The sequence below is a fragment of the Mytilus edulis genome, chromosome 12 (genome assembly GCF_963676685.1).
Source record: "Mytilus edulis chromosome 12, xbMytEdul2.2, whole genome shotgun sequence".
In the NCBI taxonomy this organism is placed as follows: Eukaryota; Metazoa; Mollusca; class Bivalvia; order Mytilida; family Mytilidae; genus Mytilus; species Mytilus edulis.
In genome coordinates, this window is record NC_092355.1 from 3,802,044 (window position 1) to 3,814,030 (window position 11,987).

General features: G+C 33.1%; 1 protein-coding gene across 10 annotated transcripts in view; it reads right to left on the reverse strand.

Moving 5' to 3' along the window:
* Positions 1–11,987, reverse strand: part of LOC139499488 (PHD finger protein 3-like) — a 46,471-nt gene that overhangs the window by 32,152 nt on the left and 2,332 nt on the right. For 7 of the 10 annotated variants that reach the window (XM_071288175.1, XM_071288176.1, XM_071288174.1 and 4 more), the window contains exons 2-6: positions 9,617–9,783; positions 6,839–7,087; positions 4,505–4,776; positions 2,110–2,251; positions 142–195 (exon numbers count right to left, since the gene is read on the reverse strand). In XM_071288175.1, the coding sequence (XP_071144276.1) occupies positions 142–195; positions 2,110–2,251; positions 4,505–4,776; positions 6,839–7,087; positions 9,617–9,766 (867 nt within the window). In that variant the 5' untranslated portion in view covers positions 9,767–9,783. Of the gene's footprint in view, positions 1–141; positions 196–2,109; positions 2,252–3,322; positions 3,466–4,504; positions 4,777–6,838; positions 7,088–9,616; positions 9,784–11,987 lie in introns of those variants that run through there. The other 3 variants (XM_071288182.1, XM_071288177.1, XM_071288184.1) reach the window with 2 other exon arrangements.

An 11,987-nucleotide genomic window follows, 5' to 3' on the forward strand; every position in this document is an offset into this window, starting at 1 on the left:
ACCAATGCATTATTTTTTTTAATTTTCAGTTATATTTCAACATGTTCAACAAACCTAAGTTGAATGTAAAATTTGACCAAAATCTGTGACATACATGTAGTCCATTTAGGGTATCTCGACCTTAAAATTTAGCCTGTATACCTGTTCAATCTCTTCCTCCTCATCTTCTCCTGTTTTCTTTGGTCTTCCTCTTCCCTAATAAGAATACAGAAATTCTCTAAATTATAGACCTCAAACATTTGTCAAATTTAATAATTATGATTGGTGTTAGAGGCTTCCCTTGAGGTAATTATATGGGGGAAGTTGTTAATCAAATAAAAAAATATATTCAAAGTTACTCCTTGTACCCCCTATTCTCCTCTTAACTTAGACAATATAAAAAGTGAGTTTTGGGGGATTTTTTATAATGAGAAAAGGTGTTCATCAACAATATAAATGAAATAATAAATGATCTATTATTAGGTGGTTTTTTTATATTCATTAAAATTGATACAAATATTTCAGAGTTCTCGAAATTTGGTGTTTTATTAAAAGGTTTTGACCACTAAAATTTACAAGGACAAACACCAGGGCTCACGCTACCAGGCGACTTGGGCGAAGAAGTCGCCTTCCCGACCGTCACTTCGCTTTCCCCGACCCCCAAAAGCGAAAACAAGTCGCCCTGTTCTTGACGATAGTCGCTTTCAGTCGCTTCCGTCATCGGACATTTTCAATTTTTACCAAGTTGATGAAACATCAATTTTTTACTGATAATTAAAGAAATTTAGACATAAACGATTCATTATCGTTAGAAAAGAGGTTGAAGCATTGTCTTCGCAGTGTGTAGCAGGTTATTTGATAAAAATACAACTTTTTATCACTTCGTGCATTTCCGCAAGTCCCGGTGCTTGTTACTCGAAAACGTACATCAACCTAAATTTCGGCGGCAAAATAAGTTTGTTACTTATTTAAACGTGATAAAAGATGCCTCCAGTAAATGTTTAATCCATTTATTGCATTAAAACCGTCATGTTCCTTTCCAAATAACTTGTCAAACATCGTTTATTTTTGTAAATTTTCTTGCATTCGTCCGCCATTGACCGATTTCTAAACTACGGATCTGAACCGGACCAGCTATGACCGAAATCCGTACTTTTACAATAATTACTACGGACGCACGGATGGAACAGCTGACAGAAGAATTTTGATCCCAAAGGGGAAAATTACGTATTCCACACGCATTAAGAGACTTTTGGTTACATCTAATTGATTGGTGTATATAATTCCCTATATTTTTTATGGATTGTTTCAAACTATTGATAAAAGTTGCTTAACTCTGAGACTATTCTACTAATATCAATATATTATGGCCCAGCTTAATAACTCTTATATTTTTTTTATGAGAAACACTGAATTTCATACACAAGATAATTTTTAATTAAATTGTAATTGATATATTATAATTTCTTTACATTTTTTAAAATAATTTTTTTTTAGTGCTAGATATTTAGTTGGTAGTTTCTCACAAAACCTTAGTTAAACTTAAATAACTTTTAATTTGAAATGTTACTTTAATTGTGTACTCAGATATGAATTGAATAATATAAAAAGAACATTATTTACATATGGCCCTTTATACTATTGTAAAATCCAAACATTGTAGCGCACCGTGCGAATGAGCACTTCTCTTTCAAATCTCACCACTTCTCCCTATCAGTTTCAAAAAGAGAAGTCACTTCTCCCTATAATTCTGAAGTAGTGTGAGTCCTGCAAACACAAGTTCTGATTTTGCAATAGAAATTAAAGTGAGGACCAACAGATTTTCTTCAAGGACCACCAGGGAACTCTGACCTTTGACTGTCTTATTCATGTTTTTTTTAATATTTTATGGTGACTTCTAGATGTCCATGTTAATTGTGTGGTAAGAATGCAATATCTTTGACATAACATTTGAATATATTTCCATTTTTTTTTTTATAGCAGACTATTAATTTTAGGTGTTTCTGTAGAGCATTTCTTAAAGATTTAGTCTGTATTTAAAGACAACCTGTCTTATGAAACCATTTATTTGCTCTCCCTTATTAAAGTGATCTCTCAAACCAGGTTTCACAGTATTTCTATTTTTAGTACCCTTTTTGGTGTTTCATCTTGACCATCACTAAATTGTCCGGAGTTCAAAGCATCCATTGCCTCTTTTTCTTTCTGTATATTTTCTTGTCTAATTTTTTCTGCCATTTCCCGTTGTTCGTTATCACTAATTCTATTGGATCGTCTACAAAAATAATAATGAAACCACAATAAAATACTACTGATTAATATTCAACAAATGTTCAAACAAAAGTGACTACCGCAAATTCAGAAATTATTGCATGCATTTATTATTGCAATTTTTTATGAATGGACGAAGATGTGAGATTTTTTTTTTTGGTGATTTCAGGAAAAGCTACTACAGACATCATGGACATATGTATCAGATATTGTAATCAACTTCTTATTATTGAGATATGCATTCAGTTGCATTATTGGCATTAATAAAATATACCTCGCAATAATTTCTGAATTTACATGCATCTTGTGAAATGGATTTCCAAAAAACCACTCTTCTATAAAATTCTTAAACATAACCAATCAAAAGAGACATGGTGTGTAATGAATTAGCAGGAGACTTTAGTCCAATGAAATACTAGCAAAATATTAAACAATCAAATTGCAGTGTTGTGGAAGGGATTAGCATGAAACCAATTGAAAACTAAAGACTAAGCAAAACGAACCTCACTAAAAACCTGTAAATAACAAATAATAAATCAAAAGAGCATAATTTTCATTTCTCCCTTTTGTCTTTATACTAAAGAAAAAGTGTTCACAGCATGGTTGGGATTTACCATCTAAGATCTGACAAGATATCCAGTGTTGTTGACTTTTAATGCATTATCTTTGATATATACCATGTGTATACGTATGGTATGTAAAAATCAGACAGAAAAAACATTTATCTCTTAAAGGTTTATATTCCTTAAAAGGGATCCTAATATGTGTTATGACTCAATGTTAAAATATATGTAATTATTTTCAGAAGCCATCATGACAGTGTGTCATACTAGATTTTGAGTCTTTTTCATATTTTTAAAAAATATACCACATAAAATTTCAAAGAGACTATTATATTATTTATTAAGTGAATAATTCAGGTCTATGGTAAATTGGAAATAGATTTCCAAAACCTAAACAGTTCTTGTAGTTTGATATCAAACACACCTGGACATACCTTTTGTACATTTATGTGTAATGATTTTTCCAATAAAACAGTCAGTTCAAAATTCCTTTGACTATAGAAAGTTGTTACCTATCAATATTAATTCCTAAGAGATGTACATCTTCTGAATATCCATAAAATTGTTTCCTCCACATTTAAAAACATGTATTTACTTGTATTAAGCCACATGTGAGAGACAGGTCATTATCTAGGTCAAAGTGGGTTATTCCATTTTCATCAGAGGGTATTGCTTGGGGTCATTTATCTCCCTTGTTGAACTTCCCTTACAAGATGGAATATAATTTGTTGTAAAAAATTTGAATACATCTATTAACATGATTATTTTTATATAAAGTTATGATATAAAAACTTCATAACTGGCCTATTAATAGCTTTTTGGATTACAGGTTGCATTTGCAGTCATGAACATAAAATGAGTAAGCCATTTTTTTCTATTGAATGTTCACTAGGTATTTATTTTCTGTGGATTGAGAGGTTATAGGTAAACCCGATTTAGTATTCAATAAAATAAAAAAAAAGTCTACAGCCTAGTGTGCAGTGTTAGAAATAAATTAAAGTATTCCAAAATACATTTTTCTTTGATCCACTTATGTTAGTACCAAAGAACAGTAATTGAATTCTAAGGAAAAAGTTTGAATGTAATACCTCTGCTATTAATGGTTTTTTTTCATCCATCAAGTACATATATACAGTGCAGAAGAATGCAAAAAACACAGGAAAGTTGAATCCCAAATGAGACTCATAGACTATTTTACATATTTATGCATATGGTAATCAAAGCTCTAGATATTGACCAGTTTCTGTTTTAATACCCGTTATTAGAAGTGCCAAGAGGAATTTATCAAAAGCTTTTTCTTCCAGGACCTCTGCCTTTTCCACTTTTTGTTTCTGTTTTTACCTGTTACAACATGTATTAGAATTGACAACAGGAATTTCTCCAAAGCTTTTTCTTCCTCAACCTCTGCCTTTTCCACTTTTTGTTTCTGTCTTTACCTGTTACTAGAATTCCCCAGAGGAAATTCTCCAAAGCTTTTTCTTCCGTGACCTCTGCCTTTTTCACTTTTTGTTTCTATTTTAACCTATTATTAGAATTCCCCAGAGGGATTTCTCCAAAGCTCTTTCTGCCATGACCTCTGCTATTCCCACTTTTTGTTTCTATTTTTATCTGTTATTAGAATTCTCTAGAAGAATTTCTCAAAAACTTTTTCTCCCAGGACCTCTGCCTTTCCTATCTTTTGTTTCTATTTTTACCTGTTGTTACAATTGCCAAGGGGAATTTCTCCAAAGCTTTTTCTTCCACGACCTCTGCCTTTCCCACTTTTAGTTTCTTCCTGACTGATTTCCACATCATTGCCAACATCTGACACAATCATAACTTCATCCTTTGCCGCGCCCCTTTTCCTTGGTGATGACATCTGAGGCTGGGGAGAGGTAACGGGAGGAATGGTTACACGTTTAACAGGTATGGCGTAAGCATGATCAGAAAAATGAGGGTCTAAACCTGAAGGATCCTCTGATTTATTCTGAAAAATTATAAATATAAAATAAGTACATGTGGTATGATTGCCAACCAGACAACTCTCCACTGGAGACCAAATGACATGGAAGGTTACAACCATAGGTCACCAGTGGCGGATCCAGAACATTTCCTAAGGGGGAGCCCACTGACTGACCTAAGGCGGGGGGGTCTCTCCAGTCATGCTTCAATGATTCACTATATAATCGACCAAATTTTTCCCACGAAAGGGGCGCACCCCCTGGATCCGCCTATGGTCACTGTCAATGACTGTAAGGCCTAAAACAGTGAGCATAGTCAGCTATAAAAAGCCCTGAAATTTCAAATGCAAAACAATTCAAACATGAAAACTAACGGCCCGATTTGTATACAAAATAATAATAAAAAAAATATGATATACCCAAATTAACACAAGGAGATAAATAAATTGAGTCGGATTGCCAAATAAATCATACATACAATTTTTCATCATTTAGATAATGAAAGAGGATCTTGATCATGTATAATATATAAGGAATAACTAAATTAAAATTTTGATATTAGTTTTTCCCTTCTATTGGTTTATATTGAAGTTTTAAATGCACATACATGTATCTTATTTTATCGCTATTTTGTGCATTTTTCCTTTGATCTTTTTTGTGATAATTTTCATATCATGATACTCGCTTGAGATGGAAAATTATGGCTAGAAAGTAAGCATGCACGTGGCGTTGCTAATGAAATTGACAACGTAGTCATAGGTAAAACAGCGATTAAAAGATTATCATTGTTCATCTCAACTCGATTGCCTTTCTCGCTTTCGCCGTCCCGGCTCAAGCGAGAAAATCAATCTTGTTGAGTTGATCACTGATAATCTATAATTATCACTTTGAATATCAATGTGAAGCATCTTTTATCACGTTTATTACATTGATTTTAATAATGTCTTTTCTAATAACATTTATGTTTGCAAATATCTTATTACATGGATTTTAATTGTAAATGAAGTAGAAACTAGTCCCTCTTGTGAACAGAAAAGTCTAGTGAAAGGGACACCATGGACACTGGAAAGATTTTTATAATTTTCAATGAGGACCTTTGCAAATTCTATTATTTCAGTTTGGCTGTCAGAATAATAATCTATTATTTCAGTTTGGCTGTCAGAATAATAATCTATTATTTCATTTTGACTGTCAGAATAATAATCTATTATTTCAGTTTGACTGTCAGAATAATAATCTATTATTTCAGTTTGACTGTCAGAATAATAATCTATTATCTCAGTTTGACTGTCAGAATAATAATCTATTATTTCAGTTTGGCTGTCAGAATAATAATCTATTATTTCAGTTTGACTGTCAGAATAATAATCTATTATTTCAGTTTGGCTGTCAGAATAATAATCTATTATTTCAGTTTGACTGTCAGAATAATAATCTAATATTTCAGTTTGACTGTCAGAATAATAATCTATTATTTCAGTTTGACTGTCAGAATAATAATCTATTATTTCAGTTTGGCTGTCAGAATAATAATCTATTATTTCAGTTTGGCTGTCAGAATAATAATCATTATAATATTATAATGGCACAAAGTCGAATGAAAAGTAAATTGCATAAAATTTAAATAAATAAAATTAAGATGATGAATGTGTTTAACCACCTTGACTGGTTTTATCGCACCACGGATAAATTATCATGTTGTGATTGGTTTAACCATGTCACATGGAGTGACCCCCTATGAGACCGTAGGAGATAGTAAATTTCATAGGGGGTTCCTGACGTGGTAATTGTGACATCATCTATTAATGTTGTTGTGTTTCAGTGTTTATTTTTCAACAAAACGCATCAGAAAAAGTCCAGCTTGCCATAAATTCGTTATTCGGTTAACTACTGACCCCCTACGAATCCATGTAGGGTGAATAAAATCCATAGGGGATTCGACCTCCGGCCTCACCCCCTATGGATTTTACTAACCCTGTATGGATCTGTAGGAGGTCAGTAGCGAACCATATAACTTATAATACAGTCCTGGCAAGGTCTTAAAATGATAAGATAAATGCCTTCGTTTTATATAGACAACGTTCATACCTGCTTGAAAATGATAGGACTACGAACATGCTCTGACTGAACAAACTGACTCACGTCAAATATGTTTATCAAGTCCTCCTTTCCTATCACATCTGTGTCACTTTCAGGTGACCCTGACCTCTGACCTTGGTTGTTGTAAGGTTCAACAGTGGTCTGGAGTAGGATCTTCTGAGCCTCTTCGGTGGACAGGAAGTCATCGAGTCGACTCAGATGTTCCTCAGAAAAACTGCTGAAAGGATTCTTGTCTTGCTGTAAAAAGAAATCAAGATCCATGTTGAAGTTGGTGTGAAACAAACTAAAGACTTTCTTTATGTAAAATGTTTTTTTTAAAATTACAATACATAGAATTGATACATGCTTGCAAGCACCAGCCCAATCTCTCTGTGCCAACTTGGTGGTGCTTGCAAGTGTACTTCAACAAGTGGTCACAGATCACAGATAATTCCAAAATATGTAACAATGTATGACATTACAGCTTATTTCCTACAGCTTGTAGAGTGCAACTTTGATTGGCTTGCTTTGTTTGTATAAACATTTACTAAAGTTTTGTACTTAGAATTACATCTTCAAACAATAAATATAGGCAAACTTAAACCTGTAAATATCATATAGTTAAATTCAATTGGATGTTATCTAAATTACTATTGTACAATATACAATTAAAGCAAGCAAGCTAACCAAAGTCTTGCTCTACATGCATTAGGAAATAAGCTGTAAGATGATTATATAACTTCCAAACTCTTGCAACTACATGTACACAGTCGGAAACCAGGTTGAAAGAGAACAAAAGAATCCAAGCTCTTTGTTAGAGAAGGCGATAAATGTTTACTGTATTGTTTACTATAGTGACAAAATTTTTAAAAGTTAATAGAAACAAACAAAATTGCAATTTTCTTCTCAATTACGAGGTGTTTTATTTTAAAAACACCATTTGCATAAGTTTTCAATTTATCTAGTACATAGTTAAGCAGAACAATTAGATATCAAGTCGACGACATAGGTATCTTTCAAGTTGGATGAAGAAAATGCATAACCTCCGATTTTTATGAAAAAATTACCACGGACGAAAAACATATCAATCTATTAGTTCAGTAATTTTCGTGTCTGCCCTTCCATTATGTGACTGAAGAAAAAAATCCAAAAAATGGGTAACAATAGTATCCAAGAGAAAATCGAGTGCACCTTTTTATGTTAGGGTGTGTTTGAGTTGAGTATTTTGTCTTGATATCGTATAAAGTAAGAATATTTCATACATCGCCTCGCTTCAGATTCTATCATTTTTATATATTAAAGCTACAGGTTGACTTTATAACACAAAAAAATCACAGTACTAAAAGATGAAATATATGGGTCAAGTGAAATACCTATCTAATGAGTCCCAAAAACAGAGAAGGTGTGTTCGAATAGCTATTTTTTTACTGAAAGTACTTGACGACAGTCTTTCAAGTTGGATGATGAAAATGCATATCTTCGAAAAATTCTAATTTTTTGTGTGTGAGTACTAGGGTTTATAGTCTTCATACACTAAAAAAATCTAGTCTGCCCTTCCACGAAATATTTAATTAGAATTTTTTTAAATGTTTATGAATTTTCGAAAATTCCACCTGACAACCGATCAGACAATAGTTTTAAGTTGAATCAATGCAGACAAGATTATTAACTGATGCTCATTAGCTAGTTGATACATTTGTCTTTTAAAATACAACTGACATATAAGGATCGTAATGGTGCAATGTGGATAAATTTATCGGTTTCCAAGAGCAATATTGGTAGCGCGTCATCCCTACAATGGCTTCCATTTCTACGATTGTGAAAATGAACTGGCGTAATGGGGAGATAATTTTGACGAAGTAGACTCCTGACTGTACATGTATGGTTTTGGTAAGAAAGTTGTGGCATCAACACAATGCAAATTCTTATGTTTAGAACTCTCTACTTATTTGATAAAACCTGCATAAAGAATATGTAGAAATGTGATTTCACTTTAATGAGATACACGAAAAAATAAATAAATCCATAATAATATTTGGACATGTCAAAAACTTTGAAATACTATCAATATGTGGACATGGTGGATTGACACAAGATTTCTATGGATAACTCCCACACCTAGTCCCTGATTAACCTGAATGGTATTCATTCATACACTTTCACCATGTAGACCCTCAAATTGTATTTATATCTTCATTTAGATCCTGAAATGGTATTTATACTTACTACTAGACCATGTAGACCCTTGAACAGTATTTAAACCTACATGTAGACCATGTGGACCATGAAATGGTATTTATACCTACACCTACCCTTGTGGACACTCTGATGGTATGTTTACCTACACCTAGACTTTGTAGACACTCTAATGGCATTTATACCTACACCTAGACCCTGTAGACCCTCTTAATGTATTTATACCTACACCTAGACCTTGTAGACCCTCTAAAATTATTTATTCTTACACCTAGACTTTGTAGACATCTAAAGGTATTTATACCTACACCTAGACCCTGTACACCATCTAAAGTTATTTATTCTTACACCTAGACCCTGTCGACCATCTAAAGGTATTTATACTTACACCTAGACCTTGTAGACACTCTATTTGTATTTAAATATACCTACACCTAGACCATGTAGACCATCTAAAGTTAGTATACCTACACCTAGACCTTGTAGACCAATTAATGGTTCTTATACCTAAACCGTTACCATGTAGACCTTCTTATGGTATTTTATACCTACACCTAGACCTTGCAGACATTTCATGGCATTTATACTTACACCTAAACCTTGTAAACCATCTAATGGTATTTCGCCTATGTGCTCCACATCACTAGGGTCTACATCCAAAGCTGTTGCTGAAGTTACAGGAAGTGAACTTTGAACTATAGTAATGACTCGCTCTGACGTCTGGCTGGATTCAGTAGACATCACACAATGGAATTTTTCTGAAAACAAGACATAAAATATCATTAAAGACAACAGAATTCTGCATGTTTTACATTGTCACATGATTGTATGTTCAAAAGATTTTGGAATACATACAAGATGTTAAGAACCCAGGAATCCATCTAAACATTTTTTTAAATTAATAAATCTTATTTGTGAAACCATGTATCTCCTTCCAACAGAAAATGCTTCAACAAACAGCAGCCATACTTTTTTGCCAGATGAATTTAAAATTGCAATTTGCGACATTGGCAAAGCCCAGCCCTGTCCCTCCTCTCTCATTTTTGACACTTTTTTTGTACTTCTGCAAGAATTTTGTCTTCCTTTTCTTGAGCTTCCATGTCAAATTTTCGCTTCATTTCCATCTTTCTTATAAATCAAGACCATCACTTTTAACTGAAGATATTCCTGACACTGGATGTAAAGCTTTTGTCAGGAAAGGATTTCATTTATACAATTACAAGCTTCTTTGAACACTGAACAATGGTATTTGTTCAGAACCATACCCTGGACATGATTCTTGCTTACATTTCGACAAGAAAAGGTCTCATTATGGTTAAGCCTCTGAAAATTAAACAATGTGGGTAGGCCACTTACACAAAAAAATTGAAATCTAGATTCAAAATCCTGGCATCTGTTGAATTTTAAGACAATATTTCATGCTTGTCAAATTGACATACTACCAGCAGAACTTTTTTTCTAAAAAATTTTGTCTGCTATAATTTATACGTTGACAAAATTGAGCATATTGTTCAAATTCTGTATTGCCCCTCAATTGATGTTTTCTAACTACTAAGTCTTAGTGTCATGATTACATGTATTCTTGTTAAGTGTGACTTAATTATTCAAAATTAAATATAATTTTGATTCTGTCTGACAGCAAATTTGTAAATATTCCTTTATCGTAGGAAATTTTCCGTATTTGCTTGAAGTATTCAGGCCTGTTGGGTCATATCAAATCAGGAGACAAATAGTGTATTCCATGTCTCCCAATTTAGAGACATCTCTAGATCTGGAGGCTGTCTCCCGATCGGGGAATATTGACTAGCTTAGTGCATTTGAACAAAATTGACAATTATGTCATCGATTCATTAATAAAACACAACAGAACAAATTGAAAAATAATGCGTGCAAACGTTATAAATTGTTTTATCATAAAAATCCACACCTTTGTGTCGCTTAGCTGGGAAAAAATCTGTGATGGAACGTTTCATCGTCAACAGTTCAACAACAAATGAAAGTTTTTAACGACCTTGACATTGCATGCCTGGCATATATACTCGATATCTCTCAGGATTTTGCTAATAAGTCTCTTTCGGTATCCGGTCGTTCCGGCCCCAAACCGATCCTGCCCCAAGTCAATCCGGCCCAAAGTCGATCTGGCCCAAGTCGATCCGGCCCACGTCGATCCGTCCCCAAGTCGATCCGGCCCCATGATAAAATATGAATTAACTATATTGATTTTGGAGGAATTTGTCACAAATTTTAACAGTATTACATGTATAAATGGAATTTGAAAAATGTGTCCGATCGATGATGGATGACAACAGGTCAGTGAAGTATTGGAGTACCAGTTAAAGAACTATTTTAAATCGATACGAAAATGAGTGTTATTGTGTCCGTTTGTATCGCAGTTTCTACATTTTTAAATTATGAAGTTATTTTCCATGATAACTTTTACTTTGAATTTCATGGCGATTTTTATTTTATTCAGTTCACACAATGGACCTATAAAATTTAACGCATCATAATGACTTATTTAATCGAATCATTAGTCTATAGTTGGTTTGTTTATTCAACAGTTGTCTGATGATTGTGAACTAAGGTAATGCCACTCGTAATCACTTAATTCAATCCAATGCTGATTAATTGATGTTACGTAATATAATATCAGCACTCTTTTATAGAAACGATTCGGCAAATCAAACAACATTTCCCAATTTGAAAAAATTTAAGAACTTAAAAAGAAAAACAAAGTTAATATGTATCAGCTTGGGGATCGGCTTGTACCGTTCATGTATGTAACCATTTGTTATTACATGTTACACAAGATGAAACTTGTTAGGATCACAATTGAAAGAAAATGCTAATTAGGCCAGACTTTTTTTATTATCTGTTTAACGAGATCCGCCGACTCCACCTTTCCCGATTTTAGAATAAAAATAAAAGTAGTGCTTCTTACTTTTATTATTATTTTTCCCGA